This window comes from Phascolarctos cinereus, unplaced genomic scaffold (assembly GCF_003287225.1).
Source record: "Phascolarctos cinereus isolate Bilbo 61053 unplaced genomic scaffold, phaCin_HiC Scaffold_2;HRSCAF=192, whole genome shotgun sequence".
Taxonomy (NCBI): Eukaryota; Metazoa; Chordata; class Mammalia; order Diprotodontia; family Phascolarctidae; genus Phascolarctos; species Phascolarctos cinereus.
In genome coordinates, this window is record NW_027555625.1 from 181491101 (window position 1) to 181512594 (window position 21494).

Sequence of the window (21494 nt, forward strand, 5' to 3'; positions counted from 1 at the left end):
TTGTGTACTGCATTTATCATTTGTTATGCATAATAGTATTCTACTATATTCATATATCACAATTTATTTTGCTATTTCTCAATAGATAATTATCCATTTTGTTTTGAACTCTTTGTTACTATAAAAATTACTATTAGAATTGTGTAAATGAGACCTTTTTTCTATCTTTAATCTCAGAGTGTATAGGCAACAGTGGGATCTCTATGACAATTACTCATAATTTTACCTCAAGAAGCTATTAGAGATTAAATTTTTCACTAGATTAAATTCTAATTTCCTTGATTTCAGGAACTATATCTTTCTTTTTGAAAAATCACATAGCACCTGTTACAAAACTGTACTTGAAACTAAACAGCAAGATAAGTTAATAAAGGCAGTATGGTATAGTGGCAATAATGACAGACAAGGATCCTAGCTTTACCTTTGCTATCAACAGAGTTTTGGAAAAGTCATTCAATCTCCCTGGGCCTCCTTTTTCCACTTGTAGAATGACAGTTTGGATAAAATGATCACTAAAATGACTTTCAGCCTTAAAATTTGGGCATATGTTAAAAGCAGTGACCTAAATGTGGATTAAGGGAAAAACAATATTTAAACTATTCACTTTAATTTCTAGGAAATCACTAGGAAGTCTCAGCTTACTGTGTAGTTGTTTGAGAATGTGAATAACTCTCTTGTCAATTATCCAGAGAAAATATTAGGAATAATAATAATCTACATTTATTTAAATTTCTCAAAGTCCTTTCCTCACAAGCTTTTGAAGTAGAAAGAATCATGAAATATAAATATATTTTGATAGCATATGAGTGAACCAGATTTTTTTTCTTATTTTCAGCTGTTTCCTGTGGCATTCCAGAATCTCCTGGAAATGGATCTTTTATGGGTAATGAGTTCACTTTGGACAGTAAAGTGAATTATGAATGTAATGAAGGCTTCAGGCTAGAATCTAGTCAACAAGGAACAGCAACTTGTCAAGAAGATGGATTGTGGAGTAACAGAGGAAAGCCACCCACCTGTAAACGTAAGTGTTCAAATATTTTTAGCCCATCTTTTTAGGTTCAGTTAGGAAAATTATTCATGGGAAATTTAAATTCTAATGTCTGGAAGTTCTATGGTGCACTATAAGAGCTTGGAGTCTTGGGTCTTTTCAGCATTAGAATTAAACCAACTGTCTCTACACACAATACCCCTGTATTATAGTGCCCTGTACATAGTGAGTGCTTATGTTTGTTATATTATATTGTGTTGTACATCATTTATTATTTGGCTGGAATGTAGAGTACATGAAAGAGAGTTACTTGAAATAAGTCTGAAATTGGTAGATTTGAAATATACTGTGGAAGATTAATCAATCTATCAATCAAAAAGCATTTATTGAATGTTTATTATATACCAGAAATATATTCTAAGATGTGGAGATAAAACAAACAAAAAAAGAAATACAGTATTTTCTGTCAAAGAATTGACATTTTAATGAGGAAGACAATATAATCATATGCAAGAGAATACAGAATATATAAAAATGAGTATGGGCTAGTATGGGGAGCAACTGGGTAATCAAGAAATATTTGTAAGGATGATAACACTTAAGCTGAATCTTGAAGGAAACCAGAGTTTACAGAGACAGAGGTGAGGAAGGGGTGTATTCCAGACATGGTAGACAATTGATACAAAGACTTGGAAAGGAAGGATGGTGTGTCATCCTCACCCAACACTGAGTAGGCCAGTATGGCAAAATAGTAGAGTATAAAGGGAAAAAATGTAAGAATAAGAATGAATAGAAAAGACTTGGACAAGTAGGAAGGGGTCAAGTTGTGAAGATATTTGCATGCCAAGCAGAAGAATTTGTATTTGATCCTAGAGGGAATAGGAAATAAGGAATTTTTATTTTATCTCATAGGCAGTAGGGAGCCAATGATTTTTTTGACTAGGTAAGTGACATTGTTAAGTTTCTGTAATAGGAAAATTATTTTGTCAGCTTTTTGAAAGATATTCCAGAGATTGATAAGCATGGACACAGAGAGACCAATTAGAAGGCTACAACAATATCTTAGGCCTAAAAAAAATAAAGGTGGTAGTACTATGGAGAGATAAGGATTGATATAAATAGGGATAGATAGTGATATTGCAAATGTGAAATCAATAAGATTAAGTAAATAAGTGATTCAATGTTTGGGGTGAGGGAAGGGAAACAATGAAAAATAACTCCAAAGTTATTGATCAGAGCAACTGGGAGGATAATGGTGACATCAACAGAAATAGAAAATATGTACAGAGATTGAATATAGTTTTAAACATGGTGAATTGAAGGTGCCAGCAGGATATCCATGCAATGATGTTAAGCAGGCAATTGAACATCAGGTAGTTGAGGGAATAAGATAAATTGAAGATGGAGATAAAGATTCGAGAACTACACTTATAGTTAAAGCCATAGGAGAAGATGGGATCTTGCAGGGAGAGGATATGAAAAGAGAAGACCTAAAATGATGAATTATCAAAAAGAAACTATGGACAATAAGTCATATAGGAGAAAAACTAGGAGAGAATAACGTAGTGTAAGCTAAAGGAACAGAGACTACCCAAGAAAAAGAGGTGATCAGGGTACAAACAACTTGAATATTGAGAAGCATGTACTTGACAAGTTAGAGGTTATTGGAGATAACAGTTTCAGTAGACTGGGGAGGGGGGTTAGAGGTCAAATTTCAAAGCATTGAAGAATGATTAGGTGGAGAGAAAGTGGAGAAAATATGTATAGACTTCAAAAAAAAATTGGCAATAAAAGGAAGGGGAAATATACTATGAGAATTGAGGGGATGGTACTTACTAGTTGTATGACTCTTGGGTAAGCCACTTAACATCTTTTCAGTTAAGGTTTCCTCAAATGTAAAGTGGAGATAATAACTTGCTTCATAGGGGGTGTTGTGATGTTCAAAAGAGGTAACACATGTAAAGCTCTTCACAAACCTTTAAATATTATATAAATAATATATATTATTATCTGGCTGTTATCATCATCATCTTTAGGTCACTGGAAATTTGTTTTTGTTTTTTGGATAGAAAAGACTTGAATATATGTTTGTCAGTAGTAGGGGAAAAGCCAGTAATGGGGGAAATCTTCAAGATGAGAGAGAGGAAAGATTGATAAAGCAAGCTTCTTGGAGGAGGTGGGGAGGAATGTGATTGAGAGCAAAAACTTAGGAGTTTGCAGTGCTAAAGGTAAGAGGTGGTCTCATTCCCTAAATGTAAAAATAAGAGGGTAGGTAAAGGCACAGAAATGTTTTCAATTATGTGTTTGGGGACAGGGAGTGTCAGGTGCTGATGACAGACCTCCCCATACATCAAGTCAAGTAAAATCAACAAGCATTTATTAAGAGCTTATTATGTGCCAGGTACTATATTAAAGCACTTGAGGATATAAAGATAGGTAAAATACAGTACCTACCCTTAAGGAGCTTGTGTTCTAAAGGGGAGACCACATGCAAACAATTCTATACAAGCTATGTACAGGATAAATTAATAATAATCAAACAGAGAAGACTCTAACATTAAGGGGGATCAGAAAAGTCTTATAGATGTCCTCAGTCTTCCCAGTAACATAATAGATAGGGTTAATTCCTGCTTAAGAAAAAGAAAGTTGTAAGAGTGAATTTGAGGGACTTTAAAAGTGGATTGGGGAGCTGCCTTGGGTAGTATAAAGCAGAACTCATTGTCTTTCTCTTCCCAATTTTCCTATTACCGTCAAGTACACCACCATCCTCTCAGTTATACAAGCTTAAAACCTTGGTGTCGTACTTTGCTCTTCACATCCATTCACCCTGTATGTCCGATCTGTTGTTGAGTCATTGTTTCCACCTTCATATCTATATCTATATATATTTCCCTTCTCTCTATTCACACTGGCAAAACCCTTCATTACCTCATGCCTGGATTGTTGCAGTAGCCTTTTGGTTGGACTTCTTGCCTTAAGTTTCTCTTCACTCCAATTCCTCCTTTACTCAGGTGCCAAAATAACTTACTAGAGCTCAGGTCAGAACTTACCATGCCACAACTCCATAAGCTCCAATGGCCCCCTATTACCAACATGATCAATATACATTTAAAACCCTTTACAGCCCGGCCCCTTCTCATTCTCTGATGCTTTGCTTGCTCCAAATACTCCGTGATTCTGCTACACTGGATTACTTGATATTCCTCACATAGAATGTTCCATCTCCCTTCTCTGTGTCTTTGCACGTTTTGACCCCCCGCGCCTAGAATGCTTGCCCTCTTCATTTCTGCCTTATGGCTTCCTTCAAAACTCCGCTGAAATATGACCTTTTGGAGGAGGCCTTCCTTGCCTTGTTCCAACTACTAGAGCTTTTGTGTATCCTATGTGTATCTTATCTGTACATAGACATTTACATGTTGACTCTCCTGTTAGAATGTGCTCTCTTTGAGGACAGGGACAGTGATTTTGCCTTTCTTTGTATTCCCAACACTCAGCACAATGCCTGGCACATAATATGTGCTTAATTAGTGCTTAACTGATTGATTGACTGAATCTGCTAGGCTCCTGCTAATTGCGTAGTGAATCATATAAGTTGAAACCATAATCACTACAATCCATATAAATCAACACTTTCCAAGAAACATGAACAAAGCACTATGGGGTTATAGAAGAAAAGAAGATAACTTCTGTGAAGGAAGATCAAGGAAAGTTTCACATTAAATGTTGCATTTGTTCTGGGTCTTTAAATGTGGTCAGGATTAGGCAGATTTGTGCAAAAAAAAAAAGGTGGAATGGCATGAGCAAAGATGTGGTTGCAGAAAAAGGGACTACATTTAGGGAACACCAAATAGTCTAGTTTGATTGTAATATAGGATGTGTGAAGAACATTTGTGCAAGAAAAGTTTGGAAAGGCAGACTGGTACTAAATTTTGTATGACCTGAAGGTTTTAGGCATCATTGATTGGCAGAATGAAGCCGACATTTGTAGAAATAGGGAAATCAGGAGAGGGAGCCAGTTTGTAAGGGGCAGGAGGCAGGGAACATTGAGTTCATCTTTACACAAAGAATCACATAAAGTCAGAGCTGGAAGGAATGTAACCTAAGGGATTATGAGGACTGAATTCTTCCTTCTGAAACTGAAGTCAGAGATGTAAAACAACTTAGTTTGGTCAGCCATCTAGTAGTGTCAGAACCAGGATGCAAACATAAACCTCTTGATTCTAATTCCAGGGTTCTTTTCACTGTACCATACTGTACATTTCACCATATCACATATGTCAAGAAAATTTTAATGACTCCAAGAAAGTAGAATGTTGGTCATTTTTTGGACTGTTGTCTAACTGGAGGAAAGTCTATTGAAAAAGAATATTTTTCCATCTAGAAAAAGAACAACTGCTTGTATTCCAGCTAAGAATAGAAAACAGATTGCCCCACTTGTCCCAAGATCATCTTTAAAGGAAGTAAGGATAATGTATTCATTCATCACGAACGTGATGGTTCAGTCATATGGAACATTTTCTTCAGGGAACTATGACCAGTTCAGTCCTGAGATAATGTTTTTCTGTTTGTTTTTTTTTAAATCATCCAATGTAGATATTTCTGAAAGATGTGGTTGACTCACATTGTCAAGACTCTTAAGTGACCCACCTAGTGCTTAAGAGCTCAACAAGCCTTGTATTTTTCTCAGTAAAGAGACTTTTCAAGTTCTACTAATCTTTATTCTAAAGGTACATTCTTTGATATATTGCTGGTAGCTAGAATGTAGGAATATATTTTTAAGCAAAAGTACAATCGAACTAAAATTAAATTAATTATTTTAATTTGTCACTTAATAGTTATGTCTATTATCTTCATTGCAGCATAGTTGTTAATTACTCATTTTATTAATGGGCATTCATTTATTGGAGTTAGTTTATTATTAGAAATGATATTGCTAGACATAAAGTTTCTCACTGATCTAGGCTTAATTCTTTAAATAAAAAAAGTCTTATAATTCATGGGTAGACTAGGTGTAGACCTCAGAAGTCAGGAATACTTGAAATCACACCTTATGTCTAACACATACTAGATATGTAATATGGATCCCACTCTGTGGATCTTGTCACATTCTCAGTATCACTAAGGCTAAAGTTACAGATAAGTGGCTGATCTACTCCAGTAGAAGTAACTGAGATTTTTCTATGTTGATGAAATCACAGGGACTCTAGTGTCCATATCTTACAGCCAAAATAAAACATATCATATGCCATTTACCCATATTGGAATTGGTTACTTCAATTGGAGATAATAATGTGTTTTTTTCTATAGATTTTTACTGAATTTTATAGGTTATAAATTGACCTGATATGTATGCTATTTTTGTCAAGTCCTGAAATAAATCAAATTCATAAGTGGAGGAGACAGGAAAAAAAAAAAGCACCTATAATAGAGATAACAGGGTCCCAAGCCAGTGACCCTGGGATCACCCACATCTGAATATGGATGTCCAATAGTGAAACTTACAGAAAAAGCTTTTATACTTTTAGCAGGAAAAGGGGAGGAGGGTCAAATGAGGAAGGAGGGCCTGTCAGGAGACCCCAGTCGCCTTTGGCAATCTGGCAATACTTGCTCATTCTGGTTAATTCACTCTTCATAATTCAACTTGCCAGAAATCCCAATGAACAGAACAAAGACATTAGGAGCTGAAATCCAGCTTAAGCTAGGTTCCTTTAGAAGGTGAAATCCCTGGGTGGAGACTTATGGTGTGGTTCAGCTCAATTCAATGAAAAGTAAATATCTTAAGTGCTAGAATTCAAGGACATTACTGGTATTATTAAGAAGGAGTGGTAAGTAATAGGTAGTATATTTGATGTTAAATTTTTTTTCTGTCATTTTCATCTGTTTATAAAAATTCAAGTTTAAAAACAAACAAATTTTGACTGAAGGCCAGGAGATATTTAATAATCAGAAAACTTTCTTGCATATATAGTACAAGTTTTTTAGTCATTGAAGTAATTAAGTGAATAATTTGAATACAGAAAGTTGTGAAAATTGATTATTTAGTGATGAAAAATTGTTTAAATTATGAAAGTACTTCTCTCTCCTCCCCATTCTCTCTGTTCTGTTTAGTGCCAGTTATACTTAGAAATAATTACTTCAGTCAGTAGTAATAAAAAAGCTTGATTTTAGCATTTGAAAACCAATAAATGGCTTTTTTTCCTCTTTCCTCCAAAAGGCTCATTCCTCCAAAGGCTAAATAACTTTAGCATGAGTAGATATCACAATATGAAAATTCCTTGGAATTTAAAAGCTTGATTGTCCATTACCTTTTTTTTTTAATTTGCTTTACTGAGAGAAAAATATAATGAAAGGAATTAAGGGAGTTAAACTAGATGATCTCTAAGATCCCTTAAAGTTCTAACATTCTGAAGCTGAGTTACTAAATTAGAAGGAATAAAAACAATAAGAAAAGTATCCTTACATTATGTTGATAATTCAATCACCTTTTAAAATATATTATTCTAGGAGCCAAGCCTTTTGGGTGATATGGGTAATATGAGACAATTCCATGTTCCTTGAACTATAAGGAAGTCAGTAGATAAATACATTCTCTCTCTAGAGAGGAAGAATTTCAACTTTGATAAGTAGTAAATGCCGACACAAATGTAAATGGTAAATGTATTAGCTCATTCTACCCCTAGGTTTGCTAAAATGAAGACTATAATAAATAAATGTGGTGAGGTTTGCACACTCTCTAGTAATGTATGTCCCTAAGGCCAAAGTTTGAGGCTTATTTCTTTTCATTTTAATTATTTACTTAGACTAGTTTTGGTTCATTGAAGATGTGATTCATGCTGGTTATATAATGAGACAAAGGAGAGTCATTGGTATTAATGTCCTGAATTTAAAGGTATGACACAATGATGAATATATATGCATTATATACATTATATTTAGAGGAAAGTCAGATCCAAATAGTCAAGTTCTTACTTAAAGTGAGACTACTTTGAATTTGCAATTCATGAATTTTGTAGCACACTGATATGTTTGTTTTTGCTTTCAAGTTACCTTACAATGATTTGTAATGTAAGAAAAGCCCTTAAGAATATCGAACTTTTTTTTAATATACAGTGAGTTCAGTATACCATACTTTTGGACCTTATTCAAAGAGGTTTGGTTAACAGAATATTAAAATGTTTCCCTTCTAATATCCTACTGAATGAACTCTGAACATTATGGACTGGCTAGAGTATGTTTTACAACTCTATTCAACAGACAGTATTAATAAATTCTTCTGAAGCTTCTTATTGTTACCTATACTTAACTATTACTATCTGAAGAATATAATTTTTTTTCACTTAACTTTGAAAAAAGCCATCATTTTCAATACTGCTAAGAAATTTATGGCATTGGGGTGAAAAATCCTGTATTCATTGTCATTTAATACTTATGTCATCATAATGACAAAAATCATAGTGTCTATAAGCTAGGATAGGTCTGGGAGACTATCTAGGTCCTGCTTTCCCAGTAAAGGAATGGCCTCTAGGATATAAATTCAATGAGCATTTTTAATCAATCATTAAAAGGCAAGTAGGTGGCACAATAGAGTCCTGGACCTGGAATTAGGAAGATTTGAATTCAAATCCAGCCTTAAATCCTTACTAGATGTGTGATTCTGGACAAGTCATTTAACCTTTGCCTCAATTTTCTCAACAGTGAAATAGTGATAATAATAGCACCTACCTCAGAGCATTGTTGAAAGGATCAGCTAAGATATATATAAATGGCTTAACATGATGCCTGGCACATAGTAAGCAGTATATAAATGCTTATTTACCTCCCCTTTCCCACTGTTAAATGGGGATAATAAAGGTATCTATTTCCCAGGGTTGTTTATAAGATAATATGAGATAATGTTTATAACAGGTTTTGAAAACCTTAAAGCGCTATATAAATGCTAATTTATTATTATTATTATTATTATTATCATCATCATTATTATTGAAGAACAAATTCCAGGTATCGTGATAGCCACTGGCAAATAGCAATGAAATGACATATGTAAGTCATGGAACTTTATATTATCTGAAGAATTAAAAATGGGTATTACTCGAAAGAGAATTGTAAATATGAGCAAGTTGAAAAACATAACAAGTCAAGACAAGCATTTATTAAGTGTTTACTATATGCCAAACATTGCACTAAACACTGGGGATATAAATAGTAGTGAAAAGAAAGAAAGACCCCTGCTGAAGTCTTACAGGGAAAGACAACACATAAAATAAAGCTGAAAGGGGTGAGAAGTTACATAGTGGTGAAAGAAGTCTGGAAAGTCAAGAGAAGGTCCCATATAGGAATGAGGGCATGAACATGGATGGCCTGGGAATGTTCTGGTGATACAGAAATTCTGGGGCAAGAGATGACCAATCAGAGGAAGGGCCTACAGAGGACCATAGGGATCTTCCAGCACGAGAAGGCTGCTGGAGCATGATAACAAAGGAGGCTTTCAGGGTGAACTGACTGTTGTAGCATGGTGGGAAAGATATCTTTTAGGATAAGAAGACTGCTGGGGAGTGGTGGAGAAAGAAGTCCAAAGAGTCAAGAGGGGATGCAGATGAATACAGGAGAATAACAAATAATAAATAAGATAACAAAAAGAAGAACTTGAGTAAAGTATGCCATCAAAAATGTACAGCTGAAAAAATGAACTTGTCATGTTATAAGAATAATAGAAAACTGATAATCAAACTATGTGCTCTAATAGTATTCTCATGTAACAGTTCTTGGGCATGTCTTGGGCTAGCCACAAAGACTCTGAGTTTTATTTCTTGCCATCCTGTGAGGAGATAAAACTAACCCAAGATTAGAACTGGAGGGCTGAGTTTCCCACCTTCAGTAGGAGTTTTTAGAGGATCTCCAGAGAGGAAAGTAGAGAGGCAGAAGGGAAGAAGAGATCTTCCTCTGATATTTGGAGCAGTAGTGATATCTGTAATTCTCTTCCTCAAACCAAAGATTCTAAACAAGATCATGAGAAGTTAGAGACAAGTCAGAAGTACTAAACTATGTGTGTAGGTGTATGTACGTGTATACTTATTGTAGATGATCACTCAGCCAGCTGGCACCCCAAGAGGAAGACAGATAAGAGAAAATAAGGGCCTGCTGCTAATCATGCCCTTTTATTGTGTTCATTGTGTTTATTGTGTTCAAGAGTACATCTGACTGATCTAATATTTTCATAAATATTTGTGGTGGACAATTTGAATTCCCTTGTGTCCCTTTCATTTGGGGCATGATGGAGGCATGGGGCAGCTCTGAGAGCTTCACAGAAAAGAGTGAACTTTCCTACTACAGGGCTCTCTGTGGCTAAAATGAACATCTAATATCTCTTCTATATGATAATCCTTCAAATACTTGAAGATAGCTATCATGTCTTCCTCAAGTCTTGTCTTCAGACTCAAAATATCCCAAGTTACTTCTACCAATCTTCATGGCTTGAGGTTCTTCTCTTTTTTTATGATCCTCCTCAGGACATACTCCAGCTTGTTTATGTGGTTGTTCAGTCATTTTTCAATTTTGTCTGAATCTTCATGACCCCATTTGGGGTTTTCTTGGCAGAGATACTGGAGTAGTTTGCCATTTCCTTCTCTAGCTCATTTTACAGAAGAGGAAACTGAGGCAAACAGGGTTAAGTGACTTGCCCAGGGTCACACATCTAATAAGTGTCTGAGACTGGATTTGAACTTAGGAAGATGAGCCTTCCTACTGTAGTCCCAGCACTCTGTCCACTCCACCATCTAGTTGTCTAGCTTGTCTACATTATTCCTTAAATATGACATCCATAACTGAATATGTTTTTTTTTAAATTTTCAGTCTGGACAGTACAGAGTGACATTTTTATGTGCCAGAATTTCTATTTCTCTTCATTCATCCTAAGATTTAATTATATAAAGCAGTTTTAGCCAAGAGGAGCTCTATATAATCTATTATTACTATCAACAACTGCATCATTGTGCTACTTTGTTACAAAACTGAAAATGTAGCTATTGTGATATTTTCCCCCTTTTAATATATAATATGAATTCAACATCCTCCTTAAAAACACATACTCACATGAAGAGTATTGATTTATGCTGTAACAAGGCATAAAAGAAATCCTAAATGCAAAGGAAAATTTTGGACAAACTGATAAAATTATCCAGTGACCTTGAATGACTTTGTCTAGTCTGCAAACTTTTTTGGTACAATATTATCAGATAATGGTCATAATTGAAAAGTTTGTATTACTTTTTTGTTCATGACTAGAGCTTGAAATTACTTTCATGGCTAATGAACAGCTATAGGCCTCTGTGGCCTACTAAATAATTCAGCATCAGAATATTTATGATTTGAAAGATTTTTTCTCAAACCATGTTCAAGGAACCACCATTGCCTCAGATTTCCTGGGAGAAGGTATCAAAGCAATAGACATGGCGAGTATGTGTGTGTGTGTGTGTGTGTGTGTGTGTGTGGAAAGGTGTAATGGGAGGGAAGGGGCAGCAAAAGGATTGTCATCATCAGAAATTATTTGAATGTGATAGTCCTAATATTTTTTTACTTCTGGCATTACAAAGGAAAACCATATAAAATCTATATGGGTTTGACCATTTAAATTACTTTTTAGCACATAGAGAAAAAAATAAATGTATAAACATTTTTTGCAAGTCAAATAGTTATATTGATTAATGAGTTATTTATTTAAATGCAATAGTGATGGTATGTCAGTACCCTCTGTAAATATTGCTAATCTGTAGAAAATAGTGAAAAAGTAGAAAGACTTAGAATCTTAAAATGTTCGAGTTAGAATGAACCTTAGAGAATATCAGTTCACTGTCCTCATTTTCCTGATGAGAAAAGTGAGACCTAAAGAAAGGAAGTGAACTGTTTAAGGACATATATGCATAAGTGACAGAGCTAAGATGCTGACCCAAATCTTCATATTTCTAGTCAAGAGATTTTTTTTTTTAATTTTAGCGAGGCAACTGGGATTAAGTGGCTTGCCCAGAGTCACACAGCTAGTGAGCATTATGTGTCTGAGGCCAGATTTGAACTCAGGTCCTCCTGACTCCAAGCCCCGGTGCTCTATCCACTATGCCACCTAGCTGCCCCAAGATATCTTTCTACTGCAACACTCTGCTCTGATGTGAACCTATAAAGAGGTCTAATAATTAAAATATGGAATACTAAACAATCCACAAAAAAATCAAGTGTATTATTTTTAATAAAATTTAATAGCAATATATAAGCATATAAAACTTGAGATTTTACAAATTCTATCTAACAACTACCATTTGAAGTAAGTAGTAAAACTATTATCATTCCCACTATATAAATACAGAAACTGAGGCCCTGAGAGGTTGTATCACACAGCTAGTAAATGTAAGAATTGGGATCTGAACTCAAGTTTATCCTGTGTTCTCGTTCTCTCTCTCTCTCTCTCTCTCTCTCTCTCTCTCTCTCTCTCTCTCTCTCTCTCTCTCTATATATATATATATATATATATATATATATATACACACATACACACATACATATATATATAAATATACATATACATATATATGTATACATACATGTATGTGTGTGTATGTATGTGTATGTGTATATATGTGTATGTGTGTATATATGTGTGTGTATGTGTGTATATATATATATATATATATATATATATATATATGTATGTGTGTGTTTGTGTGTGTATGACATATACAAAATATAATATATAGAGGTTCTACTCCAAAATGAATCCTTGGTCCTATCTGTTCATGTAAAATTTATGGAGTAAGTATAAATTTCAGTCATTTTGATGTTTATTTTAGATTATCACAACAATCAGTATAAAACATAGAAATGGTTGAAAGAATTGGGTTAGCAGTATTATGCCTTTGTTCATAAAACTTCTGCTGAGCAATACCTAATACATGCATCCTAGCAGTGACTATGCTTCTATATTTATAAATTTTACTACTTAACGGTAATGAAAAGCAATCAGAATGGTAGTATGTTATACATAGAAGGGTTCATATGATACAGCTTCCTTAATATAATCTTCAAGGCATTTTATTTATAAATTGTACTACTTAACGGTAATGAAAAACAATCAGAATGGTAGTATGTTATACATAGAAGGGTTCATATGACACAGCTTCCTTAATACAATCTTCAAGGCATTTTTTTTTGGCAAAATGTTGTTTAACTGTGTAGTATAAACACGTATTCATCCTCTTTTGTATTTACAATACCAATTATATATAATATGGTTTATGGGCTTTATTAAACTCAAAAAGAGACTCTGTTTCATGTATTTTAAACTCTTTTTTGAGAAAAGAGCATATGATATACTGCACAGAATTGTGAGAATTAAGTGGAACAGTACTCATGTTCCTGAGTTCAAATCTTTTCTCAGACACTTATTAGCTGTGTGACCCTGACCAAGTTACTTAACCATGACGTAACGCAAGTTCAGTTTCCTTATCTACAAAATGAGCTGAAGAAGGAAATGGCAAACCACTTCAGTATCTTTGCCAAGAAAATCCAAAATGGGGCAGCTAGGTGGCACAGTGAATAGTGATCTGGCTTTGGTGTCAGGAGGACATGAGTTCAAATCCAGTCTCAGACACATGACACTTATTAGCTCTGTGACCATGGGCAAGTCACTCAACCTAGATTGCCTCACCAAAAAAGCAAAAAAAAAAGAACACTTATTTATTGGGGTAGCTAGGTGGTACAGTGAATAGAGCTCTGGTCTTGGAGTCAGGAGGACCTGAGTTCAAATCCTGCCTCAGACACTTAACACTTACTAGCTGTGTGACCTTAGGCAAGTCACTTAACCTCAGTCGCCTCATCAAAAAAAAAAAAGCAAAGAAAATCCAAAATGGGGTTAAAATGAGTTGGAAACAACTGAAAAATGACTGAACAACAATAACAACAATCTCTACTTTCCTATTCTGCTTCCTATAAGCATCAATAGATGCTTAATACTATGTGCAGTCCTTCAAGATTGAGACTTCATAGCAAATAAAGGCAACTAATAAGAATTTTTCTATTTTTTAGTGAATGCAACATAGTTGATAAAGGGGAAGAACTTAAAAAAGGAGATTATTTTTCAAGCTAAAATTGGAACCAATTTTTGATGCGTCTAGGTTTAAATAAGTCATTGATGGGAAATGGGAGACCAAGATGGGTTCTAGATTTGGGGTCATTCATTAACTGGTAGGAAGATTATATTCAAGTCATTTACTTCTCTGGGCCTCCATATACTCTTGTCTGTTGAAGGAACCAGTTATACTAATAAAGTCCCATAACTCACACCATGGTTCCTAACATTCTGTTTCCCCCACCAAGACTGCCTGTGCTTCACTTCCCAGCCCCTTTGAGCCAAGAACCAACAGGAATACATGACATTCTTTTTATGTTCTGATAGCATTTTCTCCCCTGCCATGATTTTTTAAAAAATTCTCTGTATTTAAAATGTTCTCAATTTTACCAGTTTCCTTTTATCTGCTATATTTTGATTTTTGCCTCTTGTCGCTCTAAAAAAGTTTTAAACATTGTAAACAGAACAGAAGGAAACAAATACAAATCCAGTCATTTTACCATGTCTTAAAGAATGTTTTTTTTTGCTTTCTGAACAGTTTTCAAGGCAGTCTGTGAAGATTTTCTCATTTGAAGATAATATATAAAAATATTCTGACACTTCATTATTTTTCAAGGCAAAATGAAATAAGCTTCTTTCTCATTGTAAAGCAGTTTGCTTTGTAAATAGTATTGGTGATGACCTCTGTGCATTTAAAAATAGCTATCTACACTTTGGAAATACCTTTTCTTTCAACAGTAATCAAGTTTCCAAAGGCCTAGCAAGGCTGACGTCTTTCAAGAGTACTAAAATGTTTAGGGCTTCCCTGAGAAAGTATGGCTATGTTAGCTTTTTGATTAAGAAAAGGTTTAGGGGAAATGGTAAAATAATGTGAATGACTCTTTTTTTTTCTTTTATCGTTACGTATCCCTACATATACACATATCCAAATATCAATCCATTTCTTTGGATGGAGAGTAGTAATAGGAAAAGAGGAGTAACATCATATAAACAGGAAGTATGGGATTACTTGAATATATCAGTATTTTAATGGATCTGGGATTTCATTGATGAAAATACCCCTTTTACTATTACAGATCACAACTAATCCATGCCTTTTTTGTTCTGTGAAATCTAGGCCTTTTTTGTTTGTTGAAATTAATAACATACTTCTACAAATTCTCTGTGGAATATCTATACCTGCTATACTGGAGTCCTTCCTCTGGATATTTTAATCATCGACACCATGAAGCCATATGAGGCTAATTTAATTGAAAGTTTTGGTGGACTCTCATAGTTTCAGAGTCTGAATACAATATAAATTTGTTAAGTCATAGGATCATAGACTTAGAGCTAGAAGAAATCTCATAGATTTCCAAATCCCTCCTTTTAAGCAGATAAGTAAACTGAGTTCCAGGGAAGGTAAAGAATTTGCCCAGGTTTCCACAGGTAGAAAGGAGCTGAGGTGAAATTTGTACGTAGGTCCTCTGACTCAAGAGCTAGTGGTTTTGTTTATTTGTTTGTTTTCTTCTGAGAGACTTAGGAAATTTCTTCTGTCTTAAGGCTTTACTGGCTACTATGTCCTCCATTACATTAATTGAGAACCAAAAGTAAAATAATCAATTGCTGAAATCAAAATTATAGAGATAACTTTTTTTTTAAGCTCTAATACTACATTGGATGAGACATATAATAAATGATGTTAAGATAGAAGGGATTTCAGAAGTGTCTTAGAGAAAAAAATACAAAAAGTAAGGAGAAATACAAAATGGGTGACAAGTAGGCTATTCTTGAGATCCTCTCATGGACAATAATTGAAAGTTTCTTATCCTCACTCCCTTCCACCCCCATCAGGCTTTGGATAGAAACTAGTAACTGGCAATCAAAGGAAGCTAGTTTGATATCATATCGCAAGAAGAGGCAGAAAACCCCTATTAAATTGCTAAACCCTTGCTCCAGAATTCTTACCAGTGCAGTAAACAAGTAGAATGATATGACAGTTCACCAAAAGTGTTGGCCATGAGAAGAGCTAACCATAACCACAGAGCAATAACAATCTCTTTGTCTTAAAGTGTGGATGAAAAAGGTTAATTTTTTAAGAAATATGAAGAGGGTGTGCAAGAAAAATAGGATGATTCAAGAGATGAAAGTGAAGAGGCAAAGCTCAGTTGTATCAGTAAATCTACAGGTGGAAGAATATAACACAAAGAAATGGAGAAAGGAAGGACTACTGATTATTTGGAGCTAATATATAAACATACATATATGTATTTACACCATATTATTATACTGATGAGAGCTCTGAAACAAGGGCTGACCAATTTAGAAGGGGTTTTCTGCCTCTTCTTATGATATAATATTGAACTATCTTCCTTTGATTGACAATTATCAGATTTTATCCAATGCATTGTAGGAGTAACAGAGGATAGGGAGAAATAGCTTTCAATTATTGTGCTTGAAAGAGTGTCAAATGGAATCCACTTGCCACCCACTTTGCATCTCTCCCTGCTTTTTGTCTCTTTTCTCTGAGCTAAACTCTCTCTCTCTCTCTCTCTCTGTCTCTCTCTCTCTCTCTCTCTCTCTCTCTCTCTGTGTGTGTGTGTGTGTGGTGTGTGTGTGTGGTGTGTGTGTGTGTGTGTGTGTGAAGCCCTTCTTGTAAAGAACAGTGTTGTACCTGGTTAGGATAAAGTTTTATTTTTCATGGGCATGATGACCTACAGGTTATGCCAAGACAGAGACCATCCAGTAGTAGCCAAAAAGTAAAAAAAATAAAAATAAAAAGGAGTGTTGGTCGATTACTCCATGCTGAGGGCTACTAAAGCAGTTGTTTGAGTATCTGTTATGAACAATGGCAATTTTTGCTGTCTTCTTGGTTTATGATGGGATGTGATTCCAAGATATGATGAAGCACTTTCCAAGATTTGTCAGAACTGAGACCACTAATTACCCCTGGCATTTCATATGGAGACAAACTATATTTGGCAGAAGAAATCTAGAAAGCATTGGTAGGGATTACATATTCCTTGGTAGGAGGCTGAAAAACAAAGGGGCACAGGTGTTATTTTAAACACAGATGCTATTAAAGATAGTGGTTCCAGAAGAGAGATTTGGAAAGTTAATATATAACTCAGTGTCTGAGAATGGGGATTGGATTTCTACTTCATGGCTTAAAATACAGAAGTGATTGACTCTTGTTCAGGCAAATGCAGTCCAATAAAAAAGGCTAGTGCAACTTATCAGACAGTTTTAATGTAAAAAAAGGATGGTGGGAAAAAAATAGTCATACATATGTACCAAGCCTTATTCCATGGAGAATAGAACATATAAATATGAGAAAGAATGTCAATAGAAAGGAACAGTCATTTAAAGAAGACAATGTATAAGAAGAGAGCCAGCAATAAAAACTATGATCTCAGGTGTCTATATATAAATCCATAAGGTAGAAAAGATAAATGAGAAATCATAATACTATGAAAAAGGCCCTGAATTTGGAGTCAGTGAACCTAAATTCATCATGTTTTCTCACTATGTGATCTGATCAAGTTATTAAATTTTTCTAGACCTCAGTGCCCTCATATATAGAATGAAAAGGTTAGGCTAGGTGACCTCTAAAGTCTCTTCTAAAACTAAACCTATAATCTTATGATTCTGAGAGTAAAGCATAAGCTTCTAGAAGACAAAAAACATTTCTGTTTTGTCTTTATATCTCTATTACCTTTCTCACTGCCTGGCAAAAAGAAGGTGATTGATAAATACCTAGTAAATGAATGAAGGAATATTAAACAAGGTGAACTAGATTTCAATTTAAGGATATAAATTTGACTTTAGAGGTAATTATTGAGATTTTTTTAGGACAAGACTCATGATTAGTACATGGTTTTAGAATAATACCCCTTGCTCAAATGGAAAAGAATAGATGAAAAGTTTTGTGGATGTGATATTTATCAGTATTTACATCAATAATGATTTTTATATCAAGAAGATATGTGAAGAATTACATTAACTGAAATGGAGATGTATAATAGAGAAAGGACATATGAGTTATGATAAATGGAGAGGGAAACGGAAGATATATTGTCACAAGAGTGTATTACAGGAGACATGGACAGAAGGAAATATAAAGAATTTGAGGTCTGTTGGGATAAAAACCTTTCACGAAATTATAATGAAAGAGATAATATATAACATTGTTATAGTACAATAGCAAAGTTAATTTTACAGGCCCCAGGTTAATAACCTCTACTTTGTAGAAATCTATTATTTCTCTGTAGGCTATTTTCTTTTTAGACAACATATGCTGTGTTGTGTTCCTTTCTAAGTGCTACTTACTAGGAAGTACTTTGACAAGTTGAAGTTTGTCCTTGGAAGGATAAACAAGATGATGTGGGATCTGGATCCCAAGCCAATTTAGAATTAATCAAAGGAAAGAGGATTGTTTAATTTTGAGAAGTAAAGAAAAAAATATTTAATGGTGACAGGATATATGAAATGAAGAGTCTAGACTAGACTACATTTAAGTTCTTTTCCAGCTCTAAGTTTATGAACCTATTTGAAATGTTGTCATATGGAAAGAACAGTTAGACTTTTTGTGCTTATGTAATGGAAGCTTGAGTGACCACAGTAGCTTCAATAGACCCTGTAGCCTACCCAAGTTCCCCCTACATCTTGGTCATATAGGGAAGAATGAAAAACAAATAAAATTTGCAAAGAGGCAAATTTTGGATTAATTTCCACACAATTGGGAACTCTTCCCACCTTGTATGGGTTGAGTCAAGATTAAATGAGTTGTTTCCTTGGAGATCTTGACACATAAGGTAGTTGACCAGCTTATGGAGATATTAGAGGTTTTATTAAATTTTGATCTCAGTGTGATTCAGTAATGCAACTAGCAACTAAAAACCAAACACACATATATAATCCCCCAAAACAAACAAACAAACAAACAAACAAAACAACATCCTATGCAATATTGAAAAGGCAAACTGTCCAAGACAAGGTAGGGATTCCTGATCATGTATGAATTGAGCTAGATACATGACCTTTGATGTCCTTTGTAATTCTGATACACTATGATATATGTATTAGTTATTATATTTATAATTAAGCCATAATCTTCCTTTTAATTGAACAATAGATTACACCTGTGTCCATTGAACTATTTCTTTTTTTGTTATCAAAGGTCTAGAAGATATAACATGATAAAACCTTACTTTTTTTCCCCCCTCTCACTGGAACATAGAAAGTAGAAATAGAAATACCTACCAGGTTAGCCAGTCCATCTCCCTGTCAGTTCAATATTTGTTTCTTAAATATACCCTTGTTACTTTGGTAATAAATATGTGGTATAATGCTATTTCCACCAGAGCCTTTGTTGTAAGAATTTATCAGGAGTCCTGTGAAACCTGCTTAGGAAACTGCCTCCATTCTGAGACAAAAAAAAATCACTGTTTTCATTTGCTGTTCATTGATTTAGTTACTTTTGCATTTGGTTACTGCTTATCTAATGTGATAAAGGCAAATGCCTTACAAAATTTGTATAAGGGTGAAAAAAAATAATGAAAAGAATACTTCAGAACGTACTTTATAGGAAATGTCATTTCTGAATTGTCAAAGTGAACTCCCCAAAATATAGGTCTGACTAATTCCATACTCAATAAAAGTCAGTAGCTCCCTATTACCTCCAGGACTGAATATAAAATCCTAGGTTTGGTTTTTAAAGCCTGTAACAACTTGGCCCTTCTCTATCTTTCTAGTCTTCATTCATTTTACTCTGTTCAAGGTATTCTGTGATTCCAGAAATATTGGCCCTCTTGCTGTTCCTCATCTAGAGCCCTCTATTTCCCCACTTCATGACTTTTCTTCTGGGCTGTCTCCCATTCCTGGAATGTTCTTCTCTTCCCAGGCTTCCTTTAGTATTCAGCTCAAATTCAACCTTCTGCATTAGTCCTTTACTGGTCTTCCCCACTCTCCTTCCTTACTGTTCTCTTTGAGATTATCTACCCTTTAAACCATATAAATCTTGTAAATATTTGTATGCAAAAGCAATATGTTGTAGTAAGACGAGTGATGGACTTGGTTTACATCTTACCTTTGACACAAATTTACAAATTGTGTAATATTTAGCAAGTCACTTAACTTCTCCAAAGCCCCAATTTCCTCATCTGTATTATGATCATAATACCAGTATTACCAATCTCACAGGAGTTTTGGAAAGATCCATTAAAGTAATGTATGTAAAATAATTTTCAACCTTAAATAAAGCATTGCATAAATGATAACAAATTATTATTAAAAAGTTAAATGGACTGCTGAAGCTTTCAGGATTTGGAGTTACTCTCATAAACATAACTAGATAGTTGGAATGTTACACATAAGAAATCCCAGGAAATGTTATCATCTTTAACTTGAAAAAAGATCAATACTAAAATAAGTGACACATTATACAATGGCATCCAAAACTTTGCACTGTTGTTATTTTAGGAATGTTGACTGCTTTCAGATATTCTAACAAACCATAGCCTAATCAAGATAATACAACAGGCAAGATCATTTTCTATTTGTAGTAATTAGAGCCTTGGATATGAATGAGTAATATAATTACCAGAGTAATGTGTACCAGTAATGTAAGTTTTACTGGGCTTGTTGAAGATTCACCAATTTGAGAGCTGAAAAGAATTTTGTTTGCCATCTGGTATAATGCCCCTCTTCTCCAAAATACTACTATAATATAAACCCCAAAGTGATCGTTGGTCTTTGTGTGAAGATCTTCAAGTAGGGGACATGCTTCACCACTCAAAGAAGTCTGTTCAACTTTTGGACACTCAAATAGACAAGAAGTAGTTTTTTTTTTTCTTTCTGGCATGAAGACTAAATTTGCTTCTTTTCATCTTCCATCCATTGCTCCTCTCTCTGCCTTCTAGGGCCAAATAGAATTAGCCTAATTCTGCTTTCACAGATGACAGCTTTTCTGGCTCTAAATTATGTTACCTGAAGGATGGAGTTTAGGAGCTTCTTGTGTTTGAAATGTTTGGTTTGTTTGCTTGTTCGTTTGGTTGCTTATTTGTTTAATGAAATAGGTGTTGTCCTATCTCCTTTGGCTTTTCCAAGTCTGGATTAAGAAAATACTTTGATATAGAAGTCATGGTTGGAAAGCATATTCTAATTACCTAGAAAGAAATAGGACTTTTTTTTTTCAATCACAGAATTTGAGAGGTAGGAGAGACTTCGGTGGCTACCTAGTCCAATCCACACCTGAAAAAATTTCCCATTATAACATATCCAACAAGTAATCATCTTGTTGCTTAAGATCTCTAAGGAGGAAGAATCCATTACTTCTTGTAACAACCATTAGTTTTTAGAACAGCTGTGTTAAGAAATTATTTCCTGATATCAAGCTTAACTTTGCCTCTTTTCAAC

General features: G+C 34.4%; 1 protein-coding gene across 1 annotated transcript in view; it reads left to right on the plus strand.

Moving 5' to 3' along the window:
• The window catches only part of CSMD1 (CUB and Sushi multiple domains 1), a 1378384-nt gene that overhangs the window by 1209685 nt on the left and 147205 nt on the right, over positions 1 to 21494 (plus strand). The window contains exon 47 of the mRNA XM_078149151.1: positions 836 to 1021. Coding sequence (XP_078005277.1) covers positions 836 to 1021 — 186 coding nt within the window. The remainder of the gene's footprint in view (positions 1 to 835; positions 1022 to 21494) is intronic.